The 20,640-nt window shown below is 40.4% G+C and overlaps 1 protein-coding gene across 1 annotated transcript; it reads left to right on the forward strand.

The window, feature by feature from the left end:
- Positions 1–741: 741 nt before the first annotated feature.
- Positions 742–19,993, forward strand: LOC311061638 (uncharacterized protein; the record flags this gene model as incomplete). The annotated part of the gene is made up of 14 exons (XM_084080329.1): positions 742–1,198; positions 5,892–6,232; positions 7,686–7,714; positions 9,041–9,475; positions 11,399–11,821; positions 14,471–14,734; positions 14,878–15,132; positions 15,227–15,475; positions 15,903–16,130; positions 16,322–16,636; positions 17,850–18,119; positions 18,234–18,317; positions 19,272–19,382; positions 19,834–19,993. The coding sequence occupies 13 exons, from the start codon at positions 742–744 to the stop codon at positions 19,336–19,338; spliced, it is 3,417 nt and encodes a 1,138-aa protein (XP_083936455.1). The 3' UTR covers positions 19,339–19,382; positions 19,834–19,993.
- Between the last annotated feature and the right edge of the window lie 647 nt (positions 19,994–20,640).

Below are 20,640 nucleotides of genomic sequence, written 5' to 3' on the forward strand. Positions count from 1 at the left end.
TCTAAAATGACATGGCTTTCCCGGTTTTAATGGGTGAAGAAGTATTAGTAATGTACAGCTTCTGATTCCTTCATTTTGATGGATACATTGTCCAGCGTCATCATAATTTTTTGGTTCTGTTTATGATAAGAGATCAACTTCCGGTTGAGCATGTGAGAGGAGGAGACGTGCGTCGGTGGCTCTCTCAGAACTTTACTAAGTTTGTTCAATTTCTTGCTCATTACGCTCTGTTTAAGCTTGCATTCCTATCGGCACCAAATACAAACTGACCTTTCCATGGCCAGCCCGGCCAGGCCAGCAACAACCAGGTCGGTCAAAAAGGACATAGCACCTAAAAACATTCCTCGAAGTGAACGTGCCACGCCGACGCCAGACTCAGCAATGGCCGCCGTGCCGCACCAAACAAAGCAAACGCCAGTTGAAACAGCCTCTGCCTCAGGCACGCTACCTAAAGATCTGGAAAACCTTCGAGCGGCGATTCAAAATGATTTGTCCACAACTATTACAACCCTGTTGGATACGGCATTAACCACTGCCCTTGCCCCGATGAACGTTACTCTGGAATCCATCCAGTCAACTATTTGCGCACAGAACGCGCGCATTTCTGAGATGGAGGTGACTCTCTCAGACCAAAGCGACAGGGTTGTTAGTTTGGAAACGAGTTACAATTTGCTACAATCGCAACATGAAATACTCCTGAATAAGGTGGATATATTGGAAAATCAATCACGCCGCTCAAATATGAAAGTAATCAATATTCCTGAGAAGACAGAGGGATCAGACCCGGTGAAATTCATGACCTCTTTGTTCAATGAGCTCTTTGGGGATGCCTTCTTCTCACCACCATTATCTTTGGACCGAGCACACCGACTTGGAAGACTGAACGACGACGAGGGGACAAACAGAGGACCCCGCGCGTTCATCGTCCGATTCCACTACTTCCAGCAGAAGGAGCTCGTAATGACCAAAAAAAAACAGGACCTGACCTACCGCGGCAACACGCTTCGATTCTTCAACGACATCAGTGCCAGCCTGTCCAGAAGACGCTCAGCATTCTCCGCCGTCATGGCCAACCTCTACAAAAAGAATGCTGCATTCAGGCTACTCCACCCGTGTCGATTAAGGATAAAGAAAGATGATCAGGTTTATTTCTTCAACACGGCCGACGAGGCACAAACATTTTACAACCTACACTGGGGTGAGTGACTTACAAACACACAGAGGACCAGGCGATATGACAAACTATTTGTGATTATGCACGGCATACATATTATATGACTGAGACACTTATTATGGAGATAACCTATCTAAGTTTACTAGCCATTCTTCTTTTTATTTTTTATTATTTTTCTCTTAAACATAACGCACCGCAAAGAATACAATTGCACTCGCCTCCTGTGCTGCGCATGCATGCACGCGCTGCGCACACAAGCACGCGCTGCGCACACATGCAAGCGCGCAACGTGCACACGCACACACCGAGCGCTCAATGGAACGAAGATCACACAAGGGGGAAAAAAAAGGCAGAGCGCAACTACACGGACAATTGACTATCTGTTACTTTCTTAATGAAGATGCCTTTACATTCGCCCTATTTCTATGACACTCTAAGATATACGGACAATTATACTGACAGTGTATGACAAACGGTGAAGACATTAGACCTCGTGACACCGCCCGCAGCAGTCACACAGAGCCTCGTAGCGAGCGAGAGAGAGACACACACACACACACACACACACACACACACACACACACACACACACACACATACACATACACATACACATACACATACACATACACATACACATACGCACACACACACACGCACACACTTGTGCGCGCGCAATGTCCATTGGGGTGATGCACACGTGAAAGGAATAAGTCTGTAACTGTGTGTATATATATATTAGTGTCGGTTATATCTCCCAATGAAGATGTTGTACTCACATGGTGTAAACGACTATGCAACAGTATACTTGCAAAACTAAAGAGATCAGCCATAGAGTGATAGTGTATCCATGCATAGAGGACTGCTTTAACTGTTCTGATACCATACGCCTGTGCAGAGCTGCCAGTTTGCACGCGTACTATACACACACACACACACACACACACACACACACACACACACACACACACACACACACACACACACACACACACACACACACACACACACACACACTCCCTTTCTCTTGCATTGTAAATGATGATGTTGATGGTTACATTTGTTCTTTTCTCTTTTCCTCCCTCTCTGTTGCTTTATCTTCTCCCTTTACTTTTTCTTTTTCTTTTTCTTTTTTTGCATTAAAGGGAATAAATGTTAAATCTAAATTGTATTATGATCAAAATGCTGACTGAGACATTTTCTATAATATTTCAGGTGCCAAACTCATTGAATCCGATGCTATGTGTATTACAATTTAAGAGTTGGGTAAGAGTGTACAAGACAGCTGCCTATTAGATAAGAAAGACAGCAAACTATAGATTATTATTTTTACTTTACTCTTATTTCTTATTACACTGCGAAATGGAAGCAAAAATGCACACAGACAGCAGCTTGGCATTATAAGGCAAACTGTACCCATCCATCTGACATGGACATCTTTTTTTCTTTTGCATTAAAGGAAACCAATGCTAAATCTAATGTGCATTATAGTCGAAATGTTGACCGAGTCATTATCTATATTATTTCAAGAGTTCTGAAACTCCCTTGCCAAACCCATAGTACCCGATGCTATGTGTATTATAATTCAAGAGTTGGGTAATGAGTGTATAGCGCACCTGCCTATTAGACAAGAAAGATAGCAAATTTCAGATGATTATTTTTACTTTATTTCTATTTGTTGGTGCACTGCGAAACGAAAGCAAAGATGCATACAGACAGTAGTTTGGCATTATAAGGTAAACTTTACCCATCCATTCGATATAGACATTACTTACTTTTCTCATTACACGGGTTAAAGTTAAGCAATGTAAATTTGACTTAGAGTCTCTGTGAGTGGTTGATCGTTTTTTTTTCTTAAATACTTTAATTTAAATGTATTGATTTCACTCCCCCCCCCCCCCCCCCCCCCTATTTGCCTGTTCCTCAGCGTGCCCACAAATAGTTGCATTTATTTCTACTCACCTTTATGTGAAATGAGTGTATCCGAGCTTGAAAACAGTTATTATAACTCATTTAATGAGAGATCCACCGTCCTAGTCAGAGTTAGGAGAATGCACCGGTGGTATAACAATTGTAAGCTGCAGTTCCCCATTTTTGTTTTTCAAGGGAACTTAGTATTTCAGTTCGTTTTTGTCTTTTTTGTCATTAGGGGTTTTTGTTTTGTTTCTTTGTGCGTGGGTCACATCATGGGTCCAGTTTTCTCAATAATCATGTTCATTGAATCTTATACAGTGTCAGGTACAATATCATGGCTGCTTACTTTCTTGTTCTTATATCCCTTTTTCAACATAATCTATGGCTCATAAGAAAAACAACCAGATGAACAGTCCTGACTGTTCTGTGAGGATGCTTAGCTGGAATGTAAGGGGTTTGAACAGTCCAGTAAAACGATGTAGAGTGCTTAATCATATCAAAACCTTAAAAGCAGATATTATATTCCTACAAGAAACCCATTTAAAAAATGAAGATCATAAAAGACTTAAAAACAAATGGAGTAACCAAATCTTCCATTCAAAATTCGATTCAAGAGCCAGAGGAGTGGCGATTTTAATAAATAATCAAATCCAATTCACAGTTTCAGAAATAAAAGCAGATGTAAATGGAAGATACATAATTGTGTCAGGAATACTGTTCCAAACTCCAGTCCTGCTAGTTAATGTCTACGCCCCTAACTGGGATGACTTAGACTTTATGAATAGACTTTTATCTAGCCTTCCAGATTTAAACACTCACAAACTCATCTTTGGAGGAGATCTGAACCTAACGATCAACCCTTTGCTGGACCGTTCAAACCCTAAAAGCCTATCTGTTTTAAAAATGTCCAAATCCCTATCAACATTTATGGAAGACAGTGGATGTGTTGACCCCTGGAGGTCACTAAACCCTCAGACTAAAAGCTTTTCATTTTTTTCAAATGTCCATCAAGCTTTCTCCCGTATTGACTACTTTTTTATAGACAAATATTTTCTTAATTATGTGACATCAGTAGACTATCTGGCGATAACAATCTCCGATCATGCACCACTTCAGCTAGACATCTCATTTCCTCTAAACATTAAAACACGCCCTCCCTGGCGCCTGGATGCTTTGCTGCTTAGAAATGAGGATTTCTGTAAAAAAATATCTAGTTCTATTGACAACTTTCTGGCTGAAAATAAATCTGATTCGGTCTCTGAATCACTTCTGTGGGAGACGTTAAAGGTGGTTTTACGCGGTGAAATAATTTCTTATTCATCCCATGAAAAGAAAAGGTAGCCTCACTACCAGCCCTAGTTTACTCATCTCTTCCTTTATCTCCCTCCCGATACTCACTTAACCCTATAGTTTTGTCAACCCTAAAAATTTGGATACAATTTCGACGTCACTTTAAATTTACCTTACCATCTATACAGGCTCCCATTAAAATGAACCACTCATTTACTCCTTCTACCATAGACTCGTCATTTAATAGGTGGTATGATGCTGGACTTAGGTGCTTTAAGGATCTGTACATGGATAATATATTTCATAGCTTTCCGTCTCTATGTTCTGAATTCAATCTGTCCCGTGATAACTTCTTTAGATTTTTGCAGATCCGTCAATTTGTAAAAGATACATTTGGTTCATTCCCACACCTTCCTAATAATCAGAAGTGGGAAAAACTGCTCCTGATCTCACCAACGGAGAGTGGATTCATCTCAGAGAGCTATACATTTATTTCATCGTTAACTGAAGTTAATACACAACGATTAAAAAACAAATGGGAGAGAGAATTGAGGATGGAGCTGACAAATAAGTGGTGGGCTGATGCGTTGTATAGAGTGAACGCAACTACCTCCTGTGCACGGCTCAGCCTAATCCAACTGAAAGTAGTACATAGATCTCATCTTAGTAAAGCCAGGGTGGCTGAAATGTACCCTGATGCTGACTCAAAATGTGACCGCTGTGCTCAGACACAAGCACACCTTACACACATGTACTGGTCCTGCCCACACTTACAACTGTTCTGGTCACTTGTGTTTGACACCCTTTCGGAGATCTTAGAAACTGCACTGCAACCCTGTCCACTGCTAGCTATATTTGGCACACCAGCAAATTCTTTACAATTTTCGAATCGAAAGTTAGATATTATTGCCTTTGCAACTCTCTTGGCAAGAAGAAGAATACTACTAGCTTGGAAATCTCCAAAGCCACCCTCTCACTCAATTTGGCTAAACGATGTGATGTACTTTTTAAGCCTAGAAAAAATTAAATTCTCTCTTAGAGGAACCACTGAAGGCTTCTATGAATCATGGAGACCTTTCATTGAATACTTTAATAATCAGACCTCTCGAGAGTAGAAAGCTCCGTAGGCAGCAAGTATAGCGGTCAGTGGATTTCGGTGTATCTCCGTTGGGTGTATGTGACACAATGACAATGGCTGTGACCCATGATGTGACCCATGACCTTGCTTGCACTTTTATTTATTTTTTAGTACTTAATCTCAGTTACGTCGTTGTTTTGTTTTTTTTGTTGCTTATTTGTTGTTTTTTGTTTGGGGGGGATTGCATGTTGTCTTTTGGCTTGTCTTGTTATGTGTTAAAAAAAAAGAAAACAATGGGGGTGACTATACGCAATGATTGTGTATGCAATGATTACTGTAACACTACTGAATTATCCCCAATAAAAAAGTGTTATAAAAAAAAAAAAGAGATCAGTATTTCATGTTGGTTTCATTTGATCTGTTGCAGTGTTCAAGGACAAACCGAATTCCCCCTGGGGAAGCTCTTTTGTGAAGCAAAAGAACGGGAAGAAGAAACAGGAGAGAAGATTCTGGAACAGTTGTCTTCTGTGTGTAATTACGAAACATTCCCCTTCATTGAGGAGACTGATGATTGGGAAGACAGGAAGTATCGAAGTGATCTACTACTGGACCTATACTCCTATGTGAAGAACTATGAGACTCAAACAGGCAGAAGTGTTCTTCCAGCATTAAAACCAGTTTACCAGTCAGCTCCTGCAGTCTGGTCCATAGACCTCTCAAAGAGAAAGGTCTCCCTCCTTCTAGAGCTGCTGAAACTCCAACCAGAGAAGAAACCAGTAGAGCTGAGAGGCTGGTCATATGAAGAGAGTGAAGCGAGGATCTTCCTTCAGTGTCTACCCTACATCTCACAACTCAGGTTAATGTTTTTACTTTCTTTTATCCACTACCCCTCAGTCAACCTACATAGTTAGTTGACTGAAGACCCCCAAGGCTCCATACTAGGTATTTTAGTGTTTCCCTCTATTACAAATCTCAGTGCAGTGTGTGTGTATTATAAAGAGTTATAATAAAATGAGCAGATATAGCAGATATACAAGATATACAAGCAGATATACAAGCTCGTAGCGCGGCACCGAGTGCCGCGCTACGAGCTTGTAGATCTGCTATTTTTGAAAAATCTTGAAAATGTGTGCAAATCTTTGAATATGTATATTCTTTTAAAGCGAACATTTGTAACTTAAATTTTTGCTTCTGGGTGGTCCCTGGAACCAAATATTTTGAGATGGGGGTCGGCAGCCAAGTACATATCATTTTGGAGGTCCTTGACATGAAAAAGTTTGAGAAGCACTGATATAGAAACATGTTTTTTCAGAATACTGTTGGGATTTAGAAGACATTTGTAGAATCGGCTTCAGGTCTTAACACTCGCGTGACTAAGCAATCAATGGGACCGATTTTGAGAATTGAAAGTGGCTTAACTTCTCTCAGGAAGCTCTGAGAAAGTTCCCCTTTCATGACTTTTCCTAAATATATGTTTCAAACCATCTCCGTTTTTTTTTTTTTTTTTAACTCATTATAAATATGAAATACATACCATGTATCCCATCCCAGCCGTTTTATTTCGGCTAAATTGATCGCTCTCCCCCTCTCTCCCCCTCCCTAGAGCACTTTACACCTCGAGACCCCCCACAGAGCGGCCCGTAGACAGCAGACTTTGCTGTGGCCATGTTGCCATGTCTGCTTATTCTAAGCGACTTTGGGCTTGTTTTTCCACGTCTTTCTATTATTATTATTATTATAATTATATATATAATTACATTATAATGGTAATAATCTTCTACTCCACTACAGCTCAGAGGCAAATCTTGTACTTTTACTCCACTACAAAAACTTTAGTTACTTTGCAGATATAAATATATTTTCATACTTGTTTAGATTAGAGCTCCATGTCCTTTCGTAATTTTTTTTTTATTAGGTGAATATTTATATAAAAAGGCCTAACCAGGGACTGGGGTTGCAAATTAGCCTCGGCTATAAACCCCACAATGGTTTGATGCCTCACTGTTTTGTCAGGGCACAACGCATGCAGTAACATTTTCATAGACCTGACTGCTCATTTCTCTCGCAAAATTTGGCAACCCAATGCTGCGCCAACAGTACTGATCTACAAGCAGAGGGCTCGTCAGCCAGCGACTGTTTTATGTTTGTAGATCAGATATTTAGCGCAGGAGTAGCAGGAATGAGCACATGTGTGGAACATAGCGATGTGTTCTCTTGTTACGCTGACAGGCAGGAGGAGAGGAGACGTTTCTGTCAGCGTGAACAGCTGATAGAATGAGAGCTTTACGCTCAGACAATAATGTGAATATTATATAATATAATATTGGTTTGTCAAGAGATATCCATGTGTTTTGGACAATGGAGATAGTCACGTAATTAGACAGTGGCTTCAGCGTTCATATAGGCTCCATGTTTCCCTCAAGAGTTTAATGTGACGCTACAGATTGCACTGTTTTATACGCTTTTTTTATAAACATTTTACAGAATCTGCAGTTACCATTACTACTAAATTACTACTTTTTAAAATGTTTCTGCCTGCAACAACAGAGTGAGTGAGCTAACTGACTGAGCAGAGTGGAGTTGAATGGCTATTTAAAAGACAATGGAACCCCCCACTGGGTGGGTGAGAAGGTGTCAGTCAGTCTGGTCCAAAGAGGTGAGACAGGAACCAATAGCAGAGCTTGATTTCTTGTCCAAATTGACCGTTTAGCAGGCTGTGTGTAGGATAATGCAACCCCAGTCATGCCAGTGTTAATGGGTTAACCACATGAGCCCCATATCATACTTTGTCTTATTACCATGTCATGTGTCACATAATGTTATGAGCTGGTAGATTGGCTGTTTTCACTATTTATTTTTACCTTTTTAATTTTATTTATTTCATTATGTGTTTTGGGAAAATGTTCACCTATAATGACATGTCCAAAATAGGGAAGCTAGGTTGAACGTTGTTAATACAAAGAGCTGTGTAGCTTATCCATGAAAGAAGCAAAAAACAGAGAGAACAAGAGAAAGTATGCTTTGTCATCACTGTTACAGTAGGTGGAAACCTTGTACGTCCAAAACGTTACTTTTCAGGAAATGGAAAAAATAACCTGTGTTCCAATGGATCCAATGTAGTTATTATTTATTCACAAGCTCTTGTTAATACTTTTCATTGGTTCAATATTTATAAAACTCACAGACACACTTAACCACTTTCAACCTGGCTTCACTTTTTTTGGCATGTCAATATTAGGTGACAATTATCATCAATTAGAAAAAAAGGAAAATTAAAAAAAGAAAATGGCAGATCTACAATCTCACAACACACCATTATGTGTTGTGAGCTTGTGGATCGGCTATTTTGTTTGCTACTTTTTCATGACACTACGCTGAACTGTAAAATACGGCATTAATGTATGAACAAACAAAAAACAAATGACATGGTTTTCCCGGTTTTAATGGGTTAAGAAGTATTAGTAATGTACAGCTTCTGATTCCTTCATTTTCATGGATACATTGTCCAGCGTCATCATCATTTTTTGGTTCTGTTCATGATAAGAGATCAGTATTTCATGTTGGTTTCATTTGATCTGTTGCAGTGTTGAAGGACTAACCGAGTTCCCCCTGGGGAAGCTCTTCTGTGAAGCAGCAGAACGGGAAGAAGAAACAGGAGAGAAGATTCTGGAACAGTTGTCTTCTGTGTGTAATTACGAAACATTCCCCTTCATTGAGGACTCGGAGACTAATGATTGGGACAGAATGAAGTATCAAAGTGATCTACTACTGGACCTATACTCCTATGTGAAGAACTATGAGACTCAAACAGGCAGAAGTGTTCTTCCAGCATTAAAACCAGTTTACCAGTCAGCTCCTCCAGTCTGGTCCATAGACCTCTCAGAGAGAATGGTCTTCCTCCTCCTAGAGCTGCTGAAACTCCAACCAGAGAAGAAACCAGTAGAGCTGAGAGGCTGGTCAGATGAAGAGAGTGAAGTGAGGATCTTCCTTCAGTGTCTACCCTACATCTCACAACTCAGGTTAATGTTTTTACTTTCTTTTATCAACTACCCCTCAGTCAACCTACATAGTTAGTTGACTGAAGACCCCCAAGGCTCCATACTAGGTATTTTAGTGTTTCCCTCTATTACAAATCTCAGTGCAGTGTGTGTGTATTATAAAGAGTTATAATAAAATGAGCAGATATAGCAGATATACAAGATATACAAGCAGATCTACAAGCTCATAGCGCGGCACCGAGTGCCGCGCTATGAGCTTGTAGATCTGCTAATTTTGAAAAATCTTGAAAATGTGTGCAAATCTCTGAATATGTATATTATTTTAAAGCGAACATTTGTAACTTACATTTTTGCTTCTGGGTGGTCCCTGGAACCAAATATTTTGAGATGGGGGTTGGCAGCCAAGTACATATCATTTTGGGGGTCCTTGACATGAAAAAGTTTGAGAAGCACTGATATAGAAACATGTTTTTTCAGAATACTGTTGGGATTTAGAAGACATTTGTAGAATCGGCTTCAGGTCTTAATGGGTTAACCACATGAGCCCCATATCATACTTTGTCTTATTACCATGTCATGTGTCACATAATGTTATGAGCTGGTAGATTGGCAGTTTTCACTATTTATTTTTACTTTTTAATTTTATTATTCATTCAATTTTGTTATTATTATTTTATGTGTTTTTGGAAAATGTTCACCTATGATGACATGTCCAAAATAGGGAAGCTAGGTTGAATGTGGTTATTACAAAGAGCTGTGCAGCATATCCATGAAAAAAGCAAAAACTGAGAGAACAAGAGAAAGTATGCTTTTTCATCACTGTTACAGTAGGTGGAAGCCTTGTATGTCCAAAACCGTTACTTTTCAGGAAATGGAAAAAATAACCTGTGTTTCAATGGATACAATGTAGTTATTATTTATTCACAAGCTCTTGTTAATACTTTTCATTGGTTCAATATTTATAAAACTCACAGACACACTTAATCACTTTCAACCTGGCGTCACTTTTTTTGGCATGTCAATATTAGGTGACAATTATCATCAATTAGAAAAAAAGGAATATTGAAAAAAGAAAATGTTAGATCTACAATCTCACAACACACCATTATGTGTTTTGAGCTTGTGGATCGGCTATTTTGTTTGATACTTTTTCATGACACTGCGCTGAACTGTAAAATACGGCATTCATTTATGAACAAACAAAAACAAATGCATGGAGATACAAGTCTTCTGCCAGACAGTGGCAACATTCTATGCATGATACAACCAATCATAAGAATACAATCAGATAATACATGAATCACTCAAAGAATATGTTATCTCCATATGATACTATAGGTGTAAGCATGAATCACTGCTGAGTTGTGTTATGCCATTTTTATCAGGACAGCAGTGTTGTGGTCTTTTCCCAGGACAATGGTTACACTAACACTAGACCACAAAGTACAGAGAAATAAAGTTTAAGCATTAACCCATTAAGACCTGAGGCCCATTCTACAAATGCCTTCTAAATCAGTAGTTCTCACACTTTAAAGATATTACAATAATGTTCAAAAATAGCAGACGTACAAGCTCGCAGCGCGGCACAAAGTGACGCGCTGTGAGCTTGTAGATCTGCTATTTTTGAATACTCACCGCAAAAAATTTAAATGACATGGATTTACCGGTTTTAATGGGTTAAGAAGTATTTGTAATGTACATTTCCTGATTCCTTAATTTTCCATTGACCTTTTCCACATCACATCTGATGGATACATTGTCCAGTGTCCATCATTTTTTGGTTCTGTTTATGATCAGTAGGGGTGTAGGGGTGTGCCGATTTTTTTCCAAAACGATACATATCGTCGTGAAAACGTATCGCGATATATCGCGGGACGATATATCAGCACACCCCTAATGATCAGAGATCAGCATTTCATGTTGGTTTCATTTAATCTGTTGCAGTGTTAAAGGTCCATCAGGACAAACCAAGTTCCTGGGGAAGCTCTTCTGTGAAGCAGCAGAACGGGAAGAAGAAACAGGAGAGAAGATTCTGGAACATTTGTCTTCTGTGTGTAATTACAAAACATTTCCCTATATTGGCCAGCTAAACAGGAAGTATCAAAGTGATCTACTACTGGACCTGTACTCCCAGGTGAAGAACTATGAGACTCAAACAGGCAGAAGTGTTCTTCCAGCATTACAACCAGTCTACCAGTCAGCTACTACAGTCTGGTCCATAGACCTCTCAAAGAGAAAGGCCTCCCTCCTCCTAGAGCTGCTGAAACTCCAACCAGAGAAGAAACCAGTAGAGCTGAGAGGCAGGTCAGATGAAGAGAGTGAAGTGAGGATCTTCCTTCGGTGTCTACCCTACATCTCACAACTCAGGTTAATAGTTTTTTTATGTTTTTAATGTAATATTTTTGCAATTTATTTTAAAGATAATGAGGTAGGCTATGCTTAGTTTGCTCTGATGTATTGTACGTATGACCGTGATGCCGAGCATCATGTCGTCATCACAGGTATGGCCATAACATGGTTCCAGTCATACTTGTCCGATAAGAGCTTCTCGGTCCAATTAGGCAAATTCTCTTCACCCCCAGCCCCCCTCACATGTGGGGTGCCCCTGGGCTCTATACTGGGCCCCATCCTGTTCCTACTTTATATGCTGCCCCTTGGGTCTATCCTTTCCAAACACAACATCTCTTTTCACTGCTACGCCGATGATATTCAGCTATAATTACCCCTCATAGCCAATTCCAATAACTAATTTCAACCACTACTTGACTGCTTACAGGACATAAAAACCTGGATAACATTAACTTTTTAAATCTCAATGAAAACAAAACCTAAATTATTATTTTTGATCAATACCTGGCCCCACCCTTCAAGACCAGCATTTCTCAACTCCGCCTCCTCGCCATGGTCAAGCCTTATCTTCCCCCAAAACAGTTAAAGTTCGCAATCCACCCTTTAATTTCATCAAGGCTTGACTACTGCAACTCCCTATATACCGGCATCGAACAGTCGTCACTTAGACGATAGCAATTGTCCAAAATGCTGCTGCTCCCCGCTGACTGGCACTAAAAAACGCAAACACACAACCCCTGTCTTAGCCTCACTTTACTGGCTCCCTGTTCATTTTAGGATTTAAGGTTGTCTTATTTGCTTTTAAATCTTTAAACGAGCTGGCCCCTCAGTATCTCTCTGAGCTCCTGGAACCCTACACCACAGCTAGAGCTCTGAGATCTGCTGACAAGCTACTGCTGGTCGAGCACAAAACTAGCAAGAAAACCAGGGGGGCATGCGCAGGCTGCAGCCCCCAGGCTCTGGAACAGCCTGCCCTTCCATATTAGATCTGCTCAGTCCATCAATGTTTTTAAGTCTCTGCTCAAGACTTATTTATTGTCTCTGCCAGGCCGAAAGGCATGGCGAGAGAGTATTTTTTACCCCCTGTCCGTCCGTCCGTGTGTGTGTCCGTGTGTCCGTGTGTGTGTCCGTCATTCTGTCATTTTGTGTACAGCTAATCTCTGGCACCGTTGGCTTGATTGAAGCGAAACTGTGCACACACACTCCCTGGATGCCAGAGCAGAACCTCTGCCCCAAAGTTTTCAAATGGGCCTTTTATAGCACCACCAGGAGACCGCTTCTTGCAAAACATATTTTTTGACGGTACTCCTACAGATTTAATCCAAACATCACGCAAATCAGTACACAGTATCTCTATAGTCATGTGATCAACACGGATCTGTCCAATTTTCCATATCTCATCCTGATTGGCTCATCCAGGATTGCTCCATTTTCAACAAAATGCCTCAAATCATGAACGCAGCTTGCGATTTCCGTGAGATTTCACACGCACATTCCCACTAGGCCGAAGAAGAAATGCCACTTGAAAATGTTCAAATCAGCCTGGTGCTATAAGCGGTATAGCGCTATAAGCGGTGGTGCTATAAAAGGCCGATTTGTGTTTTTAACTATAACTGCACCGATCTGCTTGAAACTTAGCACGCACACTCCCTAGAGGCCAAGGAAAAACAACTGCCCTTTATTTTTTCACATTTGCCTTTCATAGCGCCACCAGAAGGCAGACTTAAGTAAAACACATTTTTTGATATTAAGCCTTCAGAATTTATCCAAATTTCACGCAAATCGGTACACATGATCTCTATAGTCATGTGATCACGATGGATCTTTTACATTTTTCATATTCCATCCTGATTGGCTAACATTGACATCTAAAGTTTGCAGGAGTGGCCCGTTTGAACCATTGAACAAAATGCCACAAATCATGAATGCAGCGTCCGATTGCGGTGACACTTTGCACGCACATTCGCACTACATTGAAGAACAAATGCCACCCTTTTAACATTTCCCTATTATAGCGCCACCAGGAGGCAGATTTTGCAACACTTTTCTTTTTATATTACTCCTACAAATTCAAACATCATGCAAATCGGTACCCATTGTATCTATAGTCAAGTGATCAAGATGGTTCCGTCCCATTTTTCATATTACATCCTGATTGGCTAATTCCGAACATTGCTGCCCCACAATAACCTACCTGACCTGGCGGAGACCTGTGCTCCGAGGAGCACTTTTCCTAGTTTTCTCTGGCTTTTAATCTTATCTGAGCTCATCCAATGTTTGTTTTATTTTGTGCATATGTGTGCTTTTGTGGTCATGTTGACATTCGTGTACATGTACTGTATATGCTCTGATTGTTTTGTTCTTGTTCTGTACAGCACTTTGGTCAATCTCGGTTGTTTTAAATGTGCTCTATAAATAAAGTTTGATTTGATATATAATAGCTTTAATGATTAGATATATCCTATTCACTTTAAAGTTAGATGTAACATGTAGTCAGTGATTAATATAATTTCATTTTCTCAGCAACTGCAGAGGTAATAATATTTAACATGATTTAAAGTCAGGCTTTAAAGCCATAATGTAAAGCCATGTACTACAATGTCCATTATGTCTCTGTTCCAATATTACTAATCTAATATTTTCCTCCATAACTCACACATGTTTCAGATGTGATACAGGATTCTTCCAGCAGACGTGTCAATCCATCACTGTTAGATCCAGAGAGGAGGTGGAACAGCTGGTCTCTCTCCTCCGTCTCCTTGATTTCAAACTGGTGCTGAAAGGACCGTTATTTTCAAACACTTGCAAGTCTGTGGGGAAAGTTCTGAAACTCTGTGGCTCTAGTGTGGATCTGGTCCTCACACCCAGCAAGATCTCTCTGAAAGGAGTCTCACTTCTTTTTAGACATGTATCACGAATCCAAAAGCTGGGGTATGCTTTGTTTTTTGTTCTGTAGAGATCTTGGCTACTATTCCTAAAACTAAAATGTTATTTTAGCTCTGAATCATATGATGTAGTTAGGTCTAGGAGTGTTCATAATTAAAAGTATGTGTTTCTTTTTCTTTGATTTTCAGGCTGTCTGAAAGCGTGGTACTGCTACTTTTTCGATTGATAAGAACAAGACGTTTGACAAGACGTCCAGTGGCTATTGAAGATCTTTCCCTTCTAAAGACCACACCACAACAAACGAGGATATTGTCCAGGGTTGTTAGTAATGTGGCATCCCTGCTGAGACACTGGTCAGCCAGATGTTTGGACCTGACCAAGTCCAACATCCATTCATACCTCCTCCTTCCACTGTTGAGCCACCATGATCAGCTGACAATCAAGTAAGTCAGTGATTAAAAAAATACATTAAAAAAAACCCAGATTTTCATTCTAAACATTAATTTGTATACATACTCTGGTCCATAATTTCACCAGACTGTGTCCAGAGGTTCTGCAGGAGCTAGCTGGTGTTGTGTTTACAGCTCAGGATGAGGACTTGACAAAGTCTTTTCTGGAGAAGGTTGGTGGGGATCTGACCTCCTGCTCGCTAGACTGGGAGGTTCTTCTCTATCTGCTACAGCAGTCATCAGCCCAGATGTTCACTGTGGACTTCAAGAAAAACGGGATCCCAGAAAGAAGCATCACAGGTCTTTTACCCTTTCTGGACAGAGTTGTATTAAAAGGGTGAGTTGAAAATATTCACTGAATGGAAATATTTTGTTTCCAAATGTATTGTTGCGAACGCGGAAGGAGGCGCGAAGCCGCGCCTCCGCCCAAGTGGAGCATACTATGAAACTCTGCTCGGCTTGTGTCTCTGTCTGTGTGTGTGTGTGCAGTATGTGTGCACTGCCTGCACTGCCTGTGTGCAACCAACAGAGTGCGCCAGAGTGCAGTCAAAACACACACACACACACACACACACACACACACACACACACACACACACACACACACACACACAGTCCGTAAATACACAATATTTTCGAGCTGCGTTCGCTTCCAGCGTTCGCGCGTCTTACTTGTAGATTATGTTTTATATTATGATTATAGTTAATTAGTTAATAATCCATGTTTGCAGACCCAGTCCCAGCTTTACATTGTGTGCCATCAGAGAGACATATAAATGCCGTTCCAGTGACTGTGTGCCCAGTTTATTGAGGTCATTAGACTATGCAGTCAACCTGAACAACATAGAGCTGGACACAGTGGACTGTGATGCTCTGCTCTTCACCCTCAAACACTGTGACAAAGTGACAGGACTCAGTCTGTTGTGGACCTCCATACCACAAGAAACAATTAAGAGCATCCTGTACTCTCTGGACAAAGTCTCTCATCTCAGGTAAGATGGATCTAGCCATTTATTGCGAATAAACTGTGTGAATATAAAGATTATAATTATATATTATATTATTATTATACATTATCCTAGATGTATCTAGTTGCTTTGTATGGTTACTTATTTGCATATTTTATTGATAGTTGATCAATGAAGTGATGATGAAATGTGTATGTTATATATCCTCATACCAGTGTTGACAGGAGTCTGCTGCTGGCGTTCCTCCACTGCTGCATTACCTGTCAGACACAGCAGGGGGCAGCAGCAGCTCTACTCAGAGCTCTACAGTACAGACTGGATCTGTCCTGTTCCTCCTCTGTGGTCCTGTCAGAGCAACAGCAGGTAGAGGCTCTGTCTCTGACTGTCACACACTGCAGGGACATCTTTACTGTCCTGGAACACAGCAGCAGCAGCAGCAGCCTGGACACACAGCTCATCCTATCAGACTGTGAAGTAGAGGACAGTGGGCTGGACCTGTTGTTCCCTGTCCTCAACAGAGTCCGTCTTAGGTGAGAAGGACAATACTTCTGCTGCCTGCTTTTGCTTTTTCTTTTTTCTTTTTATCTTTGGTTTTACTTAGCCCTAGAATGTCTGTGATATTACAGACATTTCATGTATTTCATACAAAGCCATAGAATATACAGTATCCATGCCCTCACAGCATAATCACACCGACATTCTAATTTGTAGTCAGTGGCGTCAGTTCAGCAAAAGCTAGGGTATGGCAGCATGCACGCGACCTCATGCACGCGCGCGCAGCGCGTGCATGCAAATTTTTGTGCGGTTCTGGGCGGGTTGGGTTCGTTTTTTTCCAGTTTTTGGTTACTTTATTTCGGTTTTAGGGTTAGGATTCGGGTTAGGTTAGGGTTATGTTATTTAATTCTTATTTTTGCCTGATTTTCCCGATTTATTATCAAAAAAGTACTTCTTTTTTTTTCTCCCCTGGAGCCAGGGTATGGCAGCTGCAATAGCCTGCCATACCCAATTGACGCCCCTGTTTGTAGTGCTCCATATACTCACCCAATAATTAATTGCTGTGACTTGGGGTTGGCTCTTGTCATATAATTTCGAATCCATTTGAAAGTTGTGACAGAAAACACGCATTTAGTCAAATATTCCCACTTTTCCATGAGCTTCACACAGACCACATTCTCTACTGTATGTAGCCTACGCGTGATGGGGCCCGAAATGACTGCAGCAGTGAACATAATAAAAACTTCCTTCAGCACATACGTATGGGGCACACAATTGAGAGGTGTGATAAATTACCCAGCACCAATAGCAACGCACCTGTCAATTGTGTGCCCCATACGAATATGCTCACTGAAGAAAGTTTTCAAATGTTCAGTGCTGCATTCATTTCAAGGCCACATCGCTTAATGTGGTCTGTGTGAAGCTCGTGAAAAAGTGGAAATATTTGACTAAACACATGTTTTCTGCCACAACTTTGAAATGGATATGAAACTATATGACAAGAGCCAACCCAAAGTTGCTGCAATTATTTATTGGGTGAGTACACAAGGAGCACTACAAATTGAAAATTCCGCCGTGATTACTCTCCTCCCCGGCAGGGAGGCTGACTACATGTCATGGCCTATATAATATCACAGCAATTCTAGGGCTATGGTCTTGCTATGTGTTGACTTGTCACAATGTTCACAACATATTTTCAATGTAAGAAGAGGCTGGTTTCCAACCACATGTTGTGAATTTCTTCTCCAGGTGCAGCAAATCCCTCCTTCTCCAGCTCCTATCTCTGGTCTCTGTGGGCAGTGAAAGGAACACAGTGATGCGAGCAGGTTCCCTGACTGGAGCCCTGGGTGGAGAGCTGGACCTCAGTGAGACCAGACTAGATCAGAAGGCCTGTAGGTGTTTGGCCCTGGTTCTGGAACACTCTGAGGGACTGACAAAACTGGACCTCAGTCACTGTCAACTCACTGACCAGCTACTAGAGACTCTGATCCCCCACCTGCACAAAGCACAAGTCCTGGAGTGAGTAGTCTTATAGAATGTAGTGGTGTGCATGAGTACTGTATGTGTGTGTATCTGTGACCATGAGGTACTAATCTATTCCTTTGTCCCTTTCTCTTCCTTGTGTTGTTGTAGTCTGAGTCACAATCAGCTCACTGATGCTCTGACGGACAGAATACTCCAGCTGCTCGCTATCAATACCTCCATCCAAACTGTGCGGTGAGTTGAATGGACTTTGAATGTGTGCATTATTATTAGGCCCGTCACTATTATTACATAATCGCCTAATCACAACTATTTTGTATAATCGTCATAATCGTCATGTTGAAAAAATGTTCACACATTTTTAAACATTTTTAAAAAAATAGCAGATATAGCAGATCTACAAGCTTACAACGTGGCGTGTTGAAAGCTTGTAGATCAGCTATTTCCGCTATAATTATAATTTATAATTATAACTGTGCACATCACACACTCCCTGGATGCCAGAGCAGAACCTCTGCCCTGAATTTTTCAGATCGGTCTGTTATAGCGCCACCGGGAGGCCGACTTTTATAAAACACATGTTCTACAAACGTTTTTCAAATCAGCCTCATGTTGGAGCTATAACAGGCTGAGTTTTGACCTATAACTGTACATATCTGCATGAAACTTTCCACGCACATTCCCAATAGGCTGAGGAAGAAATGCCACCCTTTTCACATTGGTTATAGCGCCACCAGCAGGCCTTTTTTTACAAATCAAATGTCTTTGAACAAAATGCCTCAAATTACGAATGCAGCGTCCAATTGCCGTGAAAGGCAGAGGAAGAAATGGCACCCTTTTCACGTTGGCCTATTATAGCTCCACCAGGAGGCCACAATAACCTACCTGACCTGGCAGACCTATTTTTAAGTTATTTGTCATATGTATATGCCCCGTGCAATTTTTGATTACGAAGCCTAAAGGGCAAACATAAAACATATTCATTTGTTCCAATGCTCAATGCCAAAAACACAATTAAATCACAATTATTTGTATGACAATTAATTGTCAACTTAAATTTTGTAATCGTGACATCCCTAATTATTAATAGAAAAACCTATTGCTCAGGAGAAATCAATAATTACCATGATTTACTACACACATCATACCGGTTGAAGTCAAATGTTTCATCCTTTGATGTCTTTCCAGACTCTTCAACAACTGCTTCAAGGATAAAACCCCCTTCCTGAAAGACAAACACTTTGAAATGTGGTGATCCAATAAACAGCAGGCTTTGGTTCAAGTAGCCTCGCGTCACCAGTCTTTCCACCTCGGAGGAAAGCCTGGTATGCGTTACTAAAGACCCATATGATCCGGTCTAGGCCACGCCTACTGAAAAAAAAAGAGAAAAGAATCCTCTTTCCGGATTCTGCCCATCCGGTTTTGCGGTGCCGCTTTGTTTTGGTTCCCCAATCCCTATTTAAATGGAATAGAATTTCCCCGTGGGATAATACAGACGCTAAATAGTCTCCGGATAGTGCACGCACATTTATATTTAAAAAATAAGCTAAACTATGGATTTTGGACTCAAGGATTTTATTAGGACGGACCTATTTTGTGGTGAGACGTCTTTCCGGTTCTGCCCATCCGGCCACTTTTTTTTTTTTACTTCCGCTCCCGACCGGATCATATACCCGAAAAGGAATGCTGCCCAGGCTAGGTTCAAGTAGAGCAGGTAGACAAATGTGTCAAGATAACAAAAAAGAGTCAGTTGTGTTTAATAGGTCAAACTTTAAAGTTTTCATCTGAAATAGTCAAACTTGTGTCGATTATGAGCCTAGATTTTATTTATGGCCACTAAGAATTATTAGTTGTATCAACAGACTTTGTATTTCTGGTGATTGTGGCTTTTGTTTTATTTTTGTCCTCATTGAAATGGTACGTAAGGTATGTAAAGTTGTTCTCAAACTACATATACTTGTATATAAGTTGTATATTGTACAGTTTTACTGTTAATTTAAATTGTCAATAGATGTATATAAAACCATTAGTTACAAATGTTGCTTGGTTCTGGCAACTCATTAGGAGACTGTCTCTCACTGTCATTTAAAGCAGAATTCTGTAATATTTTTTTATAACGAGACCTATTATCTGTGAATGACACTGTTGTACGAAGGTTATACGAACAATATTTCTGTTGTTAGTGTCATGAGCACATTCAAACAGAATGTGAATATTACACCCCGATAAAGCTATGTAAGTATTATTCAATGACATGATTTTCATTTTGAAAAAGGTTGATGCTTCTGAGCTTCTGCACCGTGAATAAAAACACCAACCTGCATGAATGAGACATCTACTCTATGAATAGTTTTGATGTGAGATATTCACCGTTTTCTGATCGCTTTTTTGGGGGGAGAAAAATAGTTGACATGTATATTTATTGAACTTTGATTATTTTTGTGATGATTTAAACCACACAGTGACACGTGAACAAGGGCTTTAATCATACAGTGGTACAGTGTACAATAGAGCTGCACGATGCGATGTATATAGCCTTAGGGTTGCTGCTAATATA

The sequence above is a fragment of the Gymnoscopelus microlampas genome (assembly GCF_963454915.1).
Source record: "Gymnoscopelus microlampas genome assembly, chromosome: 15".
Lineage (NCBI taxonomy): Eukaryota > Metazoa > Chordata > Actinopteri > Myctophiformes > Myctophidae > Gymnoscopelus > Gymnoscopelus microlampas.